Genomic DNA, 12,389 nt, shown 5'->3' on the forward strand with positions numbered 1-12,389 from the left:
CCCCCGAGGCTAGGCTTGCGCCCAGCAGCGCTCTCAGCAAGCGGGACCGCCAGAGCGAGGGGTCCAGCGTTCAGGTTTCCCGTACAATGCGCGCTTGTCCCTTCTCACTGTTGCTTAAGGAGGGGCCGAGGGGCCAGCCAGGGGGCCTCGGTCCCGGTTTCGCCGCCTGGCAGCCAGTCTCTGCTCAGATGCTTCTATTTCCGGGCCTGGGCCCGCTGCCCGGCAGACGTAAGTCAATGGCAAGTCCGTCCATCTGCCGCAGCAAACCTACTTCCCGGAACTTCCACCCGCCGGTACTCGGCCAGCCCCGGGGAAGTTCTCAGTGAAAAGCTGTCCTACCGCCCTGGTCTTTCACCCTGCCCTGGCGACGGGATCTCGAAATCCTGTCCTGCACAGTGTCCGTGACCCTGCTAAACAGTGGTCCCCAGACCCGGCGTCAGGCTCCAGGGGTGCTCAGGCAGGCCAGGGGCTCAGGCTTCCTTCCCTGCACTCGGGCGCCGCGTGACCCAGGCTTGTGGGGTTCTGCAGCTCCGAACGTGGCATTCTAACTGGACTTTGGAGCAGTTGGCCTAAGGGCCTTTTCACCTATGCTGCTACAGAACAAGTCTCCACAGTGAGGTTCTCCCCAACCCCGGGGCTTAAATTGTTAGAGAAAATAAAGCAAATGATGTAACATTTATTTGAAAAAAGTAGGACTTTTTAAGAGCACGTATACAGTACAGCCAAAATTGTTGGGGACCATGAGGACTGACAAGAACATTCCCTGCAGCTCCAAGCTGCTAAGGCTCAGTCGCTGCCTGGTGGCTCTGAGTCCACAGTGCTGGGCTGCCAGCGGCGAGCACTGTGCCCCCTGAGCAGTGAGAGCGTTTCCTCACAGGACTGGGATCTAGAACTGCTTGATCCTTGATTCTGTCACTTACTGACTGTGACCTTAAGTGAATTAACCTGAGCTTTGCAGCTGTAGATAATGATACCAATGTCTTGGGAATGTTAGAAAGATTCAATGAGTCAGCGTCTGCCACGGGGCCTGGGGCCTAGGGTTGAGCCCTTGGACTCTGAGAGAGCTAGGAGCTGGGGGAAACAGGTCAGTCTCAGGTTTCTGGGGTAGAAGATCCCCTCCACTTGGCCAAGGTGATGTGTTTAGGAAACTGAGTGCCACTCTAAACCTGTGTCTAGTGGGGGAGGACTGGTTGACCACCAGCCTTTCTCCACTGGACAGGGGGGTGGGGGAGGTCCCTTCACCAGGCACAGCAGGAGCTCACCATGTCCACGACGTTTGCCATGACCAGAATGAAGATGGCTAACATGGCCCAGGTGTTCCTGGCCCAGCGGGTCCGGTCGATCCAGGTCGAGAAGGCAACGAGCTTCTTAGGAAAGGCCTAGAAGGAATGGGATTCCATTCCATTCAGGAATGGAATTTCATAAACTTTTGATGGTTTTTTCTCCTATAAAAGGTCTCTACTAATGACTCTGGTTGCTCCCCTACCTCCCAGGAACCTAAAATGTAGACCTTTGCCTGCGAGTCAACCAAAACCTGGCAGAGCTGAGACGTAGAGCAGGACCCTGGTGCTCTTTGTCAGTCCCTCTGGAGGGGTTTGTGACACAGCAGGGCCACCCAGGAGCCCTATCTGGAGCAGTCGCTGTGACCAGCCCAGGAGGCTGTGGGCAGCACCAGCCGGCGGCAGCCCGCTCCGTGTAAGTCCCAGCAGCGAGGCCGTGGTGGGGAAGGAGTCTCGGGGCAGCCATCTTTGCCTGGCTGCCCCCGCCTTTCCTGGGTCAGTTCACCCGAAATCCTCCAAGTTACCCGGCAAGCCACCTGCTGGACCCATTCCCCTCAGACACTGCTTTTCTCTTGTCATTCTGATCAAAAACTCTGCGTGGCACCCCAGTTCTTACAGGAGGAAACCTCAGTCCCTTTGGCTCTCCTGGTCCTTCACAATCCAGGGCCAACCCGCTTCCAGCAGGGCCTCCACTGCTGTCCTACAGTTTCCCGTTGGTCTGGGCTCCGGCGTAGGCGCCTTGTTAGCTCAGCAGATGCGAGTGAGTGACATGGAATGAATGGATGGGCACACGCCTGCGCTGTCCCAACACAACAGTCTATTCGTAAGGAGTCGGGTGACGCAAAACTCCGTCCGGACCCCTTCCGCCTCCGGGAGGGCTCCTGAGCCCAAGTGGCTCTTACCCGGGGAAAGATGGCAGCCAGTGAGCAGACCGTCAGGATCAGCAGCAGAACCTCCCCAACAACAAAGGTCATGTAGTTGGTCATTAGCCTGTAACAGGGAGAGACAGGGAGGGGGACAGAGGAACCAGTGAGATCAGGGTCGAGGGGGGAGGGCTGGGAGAGGAGAGAAGGTACAAGAGCAGGCCCTCTGCGCCCACTCCTCAGGTGTCCCCACGATGCCACCGACTCCTGCCTCCTGCCACACAGGCGAGAGGGAGGCCGAGCACAGGGCCTGGGAACGTGTGCCCCTCCTCTGCTGCTGGGTGCCCAGTGGAAACCTGGGGGTGCTTCAGGGTGAGCACTGTGCTCGCGAGGGGGCAGCCTGGGACGGGGCAGCCCGGCTGTCGGGGCGGGGGTGGTGCTGGCAGGGTGACCCCGGGGCAACCACACAGCTTCATAGTTGAACACCGCCTTCATGACTGGGAGATCCTCCCCGTTCGCACAACCCCACCATCTGGATCCAGAGAGACCCCCGCTGCTAGGCCAGCGCCTGGCTCGCGGTCATCTCTCGCCCGACTCTGGCTCTTTGCCGCAACACCGCCCTGTCCCCGTGCGTGAGGCCCGCTCCGCCCCGCGCTAGGCAGAGGCGGCGCAGACAAAATGGAACTCGCCGCCCGCATTCCTGCTGCCTTCCTCACTTTTACCTGCCCCGCTGGCCCCTGCCTGCGCGCCCGTTCTGATGCCCACTAGGAGGGCATCGGCTCCACGCGGGCCGGGGAGCTGCTGTGCTGTGTTCACGGCACGTCCTGGCCCCTCGGTGCCTGGCGCTGATTAGCCGCCGTCTGTACACTGCACGAGTGCATGTGACCCAGCCCTCCCAGGGGTTAGTGGCAGATGTGACCACCTTCAAGCCACAAGCACCACCATCATCTTTGGCTTCTGGAACCTTGGTGATACAGCGGTGCAACAGACTGGCAAGGAAACTGTGTCTAGAAGCTACGATGAAATCCAAGGCTCCTCATGGTTCCCCTAGCTACAGCTGGGGCAGGTCTCCACCGCCCCCCTTCACAGGGAGCAGGGACCCCTGCATAGGAGTGAGCTGCAGTGGTGGAGGGGGGTATGGGGAGGGAGGGGGCGGGCAGCCGCCCTCTACTTGGGTCTCAACAGTTGGGGCGAGGACTCCAGAACATTCCTTGCCTCGGACAACCTACTGCTGAGTGCCAGGGGTCTGGTTGTACCCAGAGCCTGAAATCCATCTGCTAAGATGAAGCAAGAGACGGGAGCCAGATCAGCCCTGACGACTGGGCTTGAGGAATGTCCCCATCTTCTGTCTCCTTGTCCCCGCCCCACTCAGGCCCACGCAGCCAAGATCTCCCACCTCCTGGACCCCTCTCTGTCCCTGGGCTTTCTCGGTCCGAGTTTTGATGCTAGTGCTCTTCTAGAACCCCGGGGTAGACAGGAAGAAGGGGGTCCAGAGCACGGTCATAGCCACACCTGGGCCTGAGTTCACCTGGGCAGCTCCACTGGAGGCAAGAACGAGACCAAGCTTCTGCCCCAGTGTCCTGCTCCTGCGGAGGCAGCGACCTCCCTCCCGCCTGGCCTAGGACGCTCACCACCTCACCCTCTCCCGGCCTCTTGGCTCCTGCCATGCCCTCCCTCACCAGGGGTCGATGAGTATCTCGACCAGGGCCGTACAGAGCAGGACAACACAGGAGCAGCTGAAGGCAGCCCCGCTCTGCTTTTCCTTCTCCACCGAGTAGCGGGTTTCCATATCGGGGTCCATGAACCGCATGGAAAGGAGGAAGGTGTTTCTCTTCTTCACTCTGCAAAGGAAATGAGACCCAGGAAATGATAAATGTCACACCTGTCTTGGCCCATCGGAAGGGTCCCCACCCGGGACAGCTGACCCCCGAGCTAGGGCCTACGAGGTGCGTGCAGGGGGACCACTTACACCTGGGCGGACTCTCGCTCCAGCAGCGCCTCGTTGAGCAGCTGGTTGAGCTCGTGCTCGTCCTCAGAGGCGTCCACCACTCGGTCCGCCAGGTCCTGAAGGCGCAGCCTCCGGCGCGGGTTGGGGAACGAGGGATTGTCGGCCTGCGAGCCAGTGCGCCAGGTGGGGACGGGTGGGAGGGACGCGGGGCGAGTTGGGGGAAGAGGGTGGTCAGGGGAGGGGAACAAAAGGATCACACTCAGGAGGACTAGGCCCTCCACTCTAGGAACCACTTGGAGGGAAGTGTTCCCGATGCCCCCCTGCAGCTGCGTCCCGCTTGGGTCTGGACCCAAAGACACAGTCCTTCCTGGTTTCCCGGCCCCGCGGCTCTGCAGTGACCACCTGCTACCAGCAGCCCGTCGGGGAGCGGGGGCCAGCAGTGTGAGACTGCTGTGCTGCTAGGAGGAGGGGAGCCTCCAGCCGTGGGGTCACCCCTGGTTATCGCTGGGGAGGTGAACCACCCCCAACCCTCAGGCTTCCGGGAGCTCTTAAAGGAACACACATCAAGCTCACCTGGGGAGGGAAGGTCTGGGGGGGGGGGGGGAGTGCTTGGAGAGGAAGGGACGTCCTTGTCACTAAGCGGGCTGGTGTGGCTGGGGCTGGTGGGGCTGGGGCCGCTACTATTTTTATTCCCATAAAGGGTAAGCTTCGGCTCCAGAGATGGGAATCCAGACTGATTCCACGGCCATCGGCCTAAATAACAAGGGACACTGGGCCCATCGGAGCTGTGTGTACTGGTCCAGAGTGCACACGGAAGCCAGAACCAAGACGGCCCGGCCTTAAGCTCCGGTGCCACTGGCTGACATTAGGACCCATGTCACGCATGTTCCCCCGCTCCAGCTTTCTTCCCTGTAAAATGACGTGGGAGGTCTGCTCCAGCACCGAGAACCTGTGTCCCCGAAGTACGCGTGGGAGAGTGCGGCTGAGCGTGAGGACAGGAGAGCCAGAGGCTGCTAAAACCATGGCGCCCCTGTTGCTGAGTCACGTCGGGTCTGCATTTCCACTTTGCATCAAGAAAATCACACTAGGGAAAAGCTGCTGAATGTCATGATGATCCAGAAAAACCCAGCAGCTCCCGGCCCTGTGTCCCCTCTCAGTCCACAGAGCCTGACCTAGAGGGACCGGGACAGGGAGGACAGGCAAGGCCGGGCTTCCGGCCACAGGGCAGCTGCCTTCGTCAGTGAACGTAGCCGGGCAGCTCCGTAGTCAAGGGCAGGCCCTGGATGTTCTCCCAGCGAGGACCCCGTCCTCGGCGGGGACCATGTTCACTGCTTTGGAAAGGCCCCATCTGTGCCCAGGCCTTGTGGAGTCTGGACCTCGCCAGACAGGTGAGCCCACCCTGAGGTCTCACTTCCACAACGGTCTCGTCAGACCCTACAGAATTTTCCATGGATGTCCTCACTGACCTCAAAGCCACAGGATTCTGGGACAGGAGGGCTAGACAAAAGCCTCCGAGCTGAGCACCTCTTTTGTCCCTACTCACCCCCAGCCCAGGAACTACTAAGGAGACCGTGGGACCAGGGGAGGAGGTGACGCCCAAGGGGACAGTGATGAAAAGGAGCAGAGCCAGTGGCCAGGTGCCCGAGTCCCATGCAGGACACCTCCTCTGGCAACCTTCACGCCCCGGCCCTCGCCCTGCACGCACCTGGGCATCCTGGTCCTCGGGCTCCTCCGACGTGGAGCCGCTGGTGTGGACACTCCCGTTGGGCTCCTTGGTCTCAATGAGGGCGGGGGAGCCGGGCTTGGAGGAGGCCGGGGCGCCGTTCAGCAGGGCCTGCGTGGGAAGGAGCGGCCGTCAGCCGCCCGCCCGCCCCGGCACACCCGCTCGGTCCGCCCTCCGTCTGGAATCTTGCCACGGGAGGCTAAGAAAGGTCACTTCCTGACTCCTCCTCTAGGACGTTAATTTTAAAACCCCGTACTCTGCCGGTGCCTGTTTCTATCGGAATTTTTCTAAGCAGAGAAAGACCCTCTTGTTCCCACTCCTATTTCTAAAACAATAGCTTGACACAGTCCCTGACACAGAGGTCCTTGCCGGTCATAGAACCTGACGAACGCCTTCCAAAAGTCTGATTAAGTCCCACCAGCCCGTCTCCCCAGTGACGAGTCCCCTTCCTTGACAGAGTAAGTCAAACCCTGTAACACGGCCGAACAGTCCTCTCGATTCATGGGCGTTGGCCGAATCCCTAAACTTCTGGGGATACACTGGAATTCCTGACTGTGGAGCTCACGTTCTAGTGAGGAAAGGCAGCAGGAAGGCAAGTCAGTCAAATCAGTACAGTCTGGAAGAAGGGGGAAGTGCTCTGGAGAGAGGTAAAGCGAGAAAGGGCCCAGGGATCGCTGGGCAGCGAGAGGGTAACGAGGCCAGGGGAGGTGTCCCCGCGAGGGAGACAGTTCAGTGATGACCCAAAGGAGTGAATCCTGCAGCTCCCGGGGGGATGCCTCCACCCCCTCTCCCCAGCCCCAAGAAGAGAGAGAAGCTGGTGCAAAGGCCCTGCAGCAGGCATGTCCCCCCGCCTCCAGGAGGCCCATGCCGCTGCCAAAGCAATGAGTGACAGCAGAGCAAGGGCCTGGGTGTCCTGGGCTCTCCCGGCCTCCGTGGGACCTGGCTCTCCCTCCGAGGGAGGCGGAGACCAAGGCAGCGACAGGATGTCCCCTGTCACTTCAGCGGGAGCACTGCCTGCTGGGGAGAAGGGAAGGCAGGACCATGTCAGCAGCAGGATCACTAGCTGGAGACCTGTGATCTGGCCACACAGGCACAGCCCTGCCTGGCTCGCGGTGGGGGGTGGGAGGTGGTGGCCGGTGGGAGGGTGCTGGGGGGGGGCGGTTAGAGCCCTCCCTCACAGGAGGGTCGACAGAGCTGGCTTGTGTCCCGTAGAGACCGGGCTCGAGCCTGTGTTCAGTGTTTGGTCTGAGCTGCTGAAAGAACGAAGGGGCCGCCGGGGAGCTGGGCGGCCGGAGGGATGAGCAGGCCCCGGGCCTGGGACGGAGCTGCCCCTGCTCATGCAGGGGTGAGTGCGGGCAAGCTGCTGGGCCGGAGGTGGAGACCCGGGAGTCGTCAGAGGTGGCATTTGAGACAAGGAGACTGGGTGAGCCTGGCAACAGGGCAGGGTGGGCAGGGAGAGGCCTGGAAGGACTCGCGAGGATTCTCCTCCTCCCCGTCCATCGCTCTGCTGCGCTGAACCGCGGGCCCAGATTTCTGCAAGTGGGACTGCGCTCGCTGCTGTGACTTCCCGAGGAGATCCCCTCACCACCTTCCTTCCTTCACCCCACTGTCCCCCCCCCCCAACTACACCTGCGTCACCCACCCCCCCATATCGTCCATGCATTACTGCTTCTGACCCATGGAGATGTCGCCTTATACACATGTGGCTGAGGAGGAGACTTCTGGAACAGTCGCCGAGCTGGCCACACGAGCTACACCAGCCGTGATGCGTGGTTCACCTGTGCATTGCCCTGCCATGAACATGGGGATCCAGGGGCGGGGGGGGTGGGGGACGAGCTACCACAGCTAAACGTTCAAAGTCCCCGAGATGCAGCAGGGCTGACACGTGCTGGACGTCTGATAAGAGCCTGACGACGGCCGCCTGAGCGAGGGTTCCCTGCTCGGGTCAACCAGGAGCCCCCACGTAGCTGAAGGGGGCCGAAGCCGGGTTCAGAGCCAGGCAGGGAGGGTGCCCGGGGGCGGGGGGCATCAGGAGGTGAGTGAGCGGGGACAGGAGTAAAACTTCCCACGTGCAGAACCCTTCACCCAGCCTTCCTACTTCAAGAAATTTCTCCGGCAGGAGCATTAAGAAACCGTTAAAAATCAACTTTACAAAATACTGAAAACCTCGATGGCCACAACATGTCACTGAAAGAAGTGTTGAAGAGAGAATGCTGTCCATGTTTCCATCAGAAGGGGCGCTGGCTGCCGCGTGTGACGGGGCACCCCGGACGGCAAGGTCAGTGTGCCGGCGGCCACCGCCACCTGTCCTGTGCGGGCAGCAGCCTCCGCGCCGGCCCCTTCCTCCTCGCTCACGGCTTCCATGCTCACGTGTGAAGCGATGCCACCACAAGCTCAACCTTTCTCTCCTTTGGAAGCTAAGAACTCAAGCTCAACAGCTTCATAAGGCCCGCTCTGCCCAAGCTCCCTGTGCCTCAGTGGTCTCATCTGCACCCTCGGAGTGGGGGTGTCAGGCAAACAATGCCGGACCCAAATTTCAAATCAGCACAATAGAATGCAAGATTAGAATGAACGGGAACGAGTGTCCCAAAGACCTATCTGACTGCTGCTTTGTGACTTCATGGTGGTCCCTGGTAAAGCCCAATTTGGGGGTAATTTTTGAATGGAAGAACATTTCTCTACTTACAAAATTTTATATCCCAGAAATTATAAATTCCCAAGCACTTCACAAAAAAGTAGGTGATTTCCTAAAGTACTGTCTATTACAGTCTCGTAGAACAGCCTAGAAGACACATTTTTAACATGTGCTAGGGAGTATGTTGAAGTTCTGTATGCAGCACTCTGACAAATACAAAGGACTTGTTAATTTGGGGGCAAGGTCAAGTCTTCTCTCATGAGGCTTTCCTTTCTACTCTGACAGTTCCTAATTTCCTGAAAGACCGATGCCTACTCTTCTGAGTTCTTTGGAGCATTTAACTGTAGCTCAAACCTTACATGCAACACAATGCATCTTGAGCTGTCCTCCGCTTCACCACGGGCGCCGGGGCATTTTACATTACTCGGAGTGAGGCGGTGGCCCACACACCCGTGCATCCCCCCCCCCCCCCCCCCCCCGGTGCTGAGTCTGTGTGAGCTGCACACAGGAGTGACACACGCGCATCTGGGAGGCAGGGTGGCTGGCAGGCGGGGGGACCAGGCCCAGTAGCCCTGCTGCCTACTAGATCTGCAACTCGCCTGCAGAGTTCTGGGTCTCAGTTTCCTCCTCTGCAAAGTGGGTATGACAGCCCCCTTCTCGCAGAGTTGTCTTGAAGAATGAGATAACAGATGCCCAGAAGCACTCCCGGAATAGTGGCTGTGATTAAAGTTAACGGATGAGTCTTCGTTTGTGTTTGATTTGCTGGCCATCACCATATATTTTCGGGGAAGGGAAAGGTGTATTTTTCTTTTAAAACTTCCCCACGGGCTGCATCTTCAGCCACAGCCCCTGAAGCCTCCCCAGACCAGCTCATGCTCTGCTTTTGTCATTACTATGCAAAGCCCCAGCCCTGGGATGGTCTCAGACCACATGTCGACCCCGAGAGCACCAAACTCCTTATTCGTTCGATTCTCATGACGGGTGGGTTCCTAAGTACAACGTTACAAGGACCAAAACAATTCCCAGGTTCAGCAGAGGACGACAGAAGGCCCATTTCTGCAGCGGCCCCTGGTGGCTCCTAACCAGATGGCCTGCCAGGAGGCCAGCACAGGGCCGGAGAAGCCAGGCAGCTGCTGTGGGCACCTGGTCTGAGGAGATGCAGGGAAGCAGCCCAGGGACGAGAACAGGGCGGGGCGGTTTCACTGCTTCCATCCTGTTCTTGCTTCATCTCCCACCCAGCAAACCTCCCCGGCCTCCGTTCTTCCCCTCGGTGACCAAGCCAACCCCACTCCCTGCCCCCCGCCTGCTGGCATCCTGGCCAGCTCTCCCATGGCTCCGACCGCTTCCCCCATGTAGGGAAGACCTGTCTTCACCAGCTGCTATCCCAGGGCCACAGAGACCCCTCCAGGGGCCTCCCCTCTGTCAACCCGCCGGAGCCAGGCCCGTTCCTTTCCCCAGAGCCTGCTTCCTCCCGCCCCCACCAGGGTGCCCCCTCCACACACCCCTGCCCACTCTTCTACCTGCCCTGCTTCTAGAACCCACCTTCCCGTGCCCTGTCCGGGGCGGGTGGGGGACTCACCGGGCCGCCGAGGCCATGCTGGGCGGCTGTCTTCTTCACCTCCGGCTTGGACGCGATGATGAGGTAGGTCTCGATGCCCTTCTCGTCCAGGTACTCACAGCGGCTGCCCCCCTCGCCTGGCTCCACGTCGAACTCGCCCTTCAGGCAGTCTAGGGTGCTCTGGGAGATGTGCACGCGCCTGGATGGCAGCGAGAGGCCCGGGCCCAAGGCCCATCAGGCCCATCAGGCCGGCAGACCCCAGGGGAGGCCACCAGCCCTCTGAGCCTCAGCGCTACACCCACGAGGCAGGAAGGACATGTCCTCGGCCGCCCAGAGCACTGAGGGAGGTAAGGAATTCGGAAGGCCCCCCTCAATTCTGCCGTGAGGTGTGTACTTCGTGGGTTCCTAGCTGCAACACGGCTGTCGGGGGTAATGAACCCACTTCTGGGGAGTCACCGCAGAGAAATGAATCATGACTGCCCTCGGGGGGTGTCCACCCTGACCGGCCGAGTCCGGGAAAGAGCTCCAGCCAGATGGGCGGCTGCACGGTCACTGCCAACCCCTGCCTCAGCCCCCGCACCTCCCCCCGGGGAAGAAACGCTTGCTCACCCGGGGATGCCACCGGCCTCCATCTTGTTGGCCACAGTGACGTCGGTCGACCACACATCGTACTGCCAGCGTTTCTGGCCCAGGACGCCCCCCAGCACGGTGCCTGTGTGCACCCCCACACGCATGTCCACCCCCGTCTTCGTCTTCTCCCGCACGTACCTGCCAGGCACACGTGGAGAGGAGGGGGCTCAGGCTTGGCCGTAGCAAGGTGACCAGCCCTCTGTGCCCGTGGGAGGAGTTCTGCATGGGGTTTTTCCCCTCCAGGCCCAGGGTACTCCTGGGCCCCCCACAACTCTCTGCCTCCACCTGAGCTGAGTAACCTGCGGTTGGGGGTCCAGCAGGCTTGTGCCCAGACTCCACATCACAGGCTCACGTGATGGGGGTGCAGGTGGGAGATGACAGAGCAAAGGCTGCTGCTTCCCCACATCCACCTGTGCTGGACACCACGCCGGGGCCCATGTGCAGCCGGGAAAGCTGCCCCCCCACCCCAGCACAGCATCTGTTTCTAGGCTAATGTCAAAGGAGCTCTAACCCAGAAAAGGGTAACAATGCAAAACGGCCCTCTGGTGGCAAGGTGACCCCTGTTGGCCCCACCATGGTTGAGGGGAGAAGCTTCAGCAAGGACCCCCTTCCCTTTGGGGGGCTTCTTGGGGGGCCTGATGTGGCCAGGGCCTGCCTGGTAGGGCCTCCAAGGGGCTTGTGGGAGGACAGCGATGGGAAGTGTGAGGACAAGGGTCACGTCCTCACGCCTCATAGCACCGGAGGCAGGAGCCCTGGCTGGAAGCCCAGAGCAGAGGCCAGGATTCCAGTCCCTCGTGGCCACACAAGGACTTTCTGAGATGAGCCTGGAGGCTCACAGTGAGAAAACACTGAGAGAAGAACAGGGGATCTGAGAGGAAAGTCCCAGCAAGCGTGAGGGGGCATGACAGACTTCGCCATGACTGCCACTTCTCCAGAAAACCCTGGCGGATGGAGGCTGGGCCCCTCGGAGGCTGTGGAAGGCTCGCGGCCCCTCGGCCGTGACGAATGCAAACCACGTCCCCACTGCCCAGAACCGGGCACTGAGCAACCTGCCGACCAACACGGCACCCGCCCGGCGTGGGGGCCTGGGGTGCGCACCAGAAAGGCCTGCCTCTCCCGTGGTCCCCGGCCCTCACCCCAGAACCCCACTCACGAGATGGCCTCCACCATGGCAAGCCCCATGAGGATGGAGCAGACGGCGTGGTCCTCCCGGTAGTCGGGCAGGCCACAGATGCAGTAGTAGCAGTCGCCCAGGATCTTAATCCGCAGCTGGTGGTATTTCTGAAGGGACAGGGGTGGGGGTGGCTCTGAGTCCCTCCTTCGCACGGCGGGAGGAAACCGGGCGCACCAGGGAGGGCCAGGCCCGCACCCCGAGGGGGCCCCCGACCCCGAAAGCCGGGTGAGCCCGGGTACTCACGGCAGCCAGCTTGTCAAAGCGGGCAAACAGCTCATTGAGCAGCTTCACGAGCTCCTGGGCGCTGCAGGCCGAGGACAGCTGGGTGAAGCCCACGATGTCCGCAAAGAGGATGCTGCGGGAGGAGGGCGGGCCGTGGCCGTGAGGCTGCAGACACCGCGCGGGTCCCCCCGCCAGCCCCGGCACCCGAACGCAGGCAGCCAGGATCCCGGCGGACGGGGCCCTTGCTCAGGCCCCAAAGCAGTGAGATCCTGCACTTCCAGGGCGGGTTTGGGGCTCTATTTTGTGGGGGCCCCCCTCAAAAGGGCCACCTTCCCCTACGCTGCCCACTCCTGGGG

At 60.8% G+C, this 12,389-nt stretch overlaps 1 protein-coding gene across 2 annotated transcripts in view; it reads right to left on the minus strand.

Moving 5' to 3' along the window:
* The window catches only part of ADCY3 (adenylate cyclase 3), a 77,396-nt gene that overhangs the window by 7,591 nt on the left and 57,416 nt on the right, over window positions 1–12,389 (minus strand). For both annotated transcript variants that reach the window (XM_059405248.1, XM_059405247.1), the window contains exons 5-13: window positions 12,055–12,166; window positions 11,791–11,918; window positions 10,617–10,775; window positions 10,029–10,206; window positions 5,797–5,925; window positions 4,113–4,255; window positions 3,823–3,984; window positions 2,183–2,270; window positions 1,263–1,379 (exon numbers count right to left, since the gene is read on the minus strand). In XM_059405248.1, coding sequence (XP_059261231.1) covers window positions 1,263–1,379; window positions 2,183–2,270; window positions 3,823–3,984; window positions 4,113–4,255; window positions 5,797–5,925; window positions 10,029–10,206; window positions 10,617–10,775; window positions 11,791–11,918; window positions 12,055–12,166 — 1,216 coding nt within the window. The remainder of the gene's footprint in view (window positions 1–1,262; window positions 1,380–2,182; window positions 2,271–3,822; window positions 3,985–4,112; window positions 4,256–5,796; window positions 5,926–10,028; window positions 10,207–10,616; window positions 10,776–11,790; window positions 11,919–12,054; window positions 12,167–12,389) is intronic.

Source organism: Mustela nigripes, chromosome 7 (assembly GCF_022355385.1).
Source record: "Mustela nigripes isolate SB6536 chromosome 7, MUSNIG.SB6536, whole genome shotgun sequence".
NCBI lineage: Eukaryota > Metazoa > Chordata > Mammalia > Carnivora > Mustelidae > Mustela > Mustela nigripes.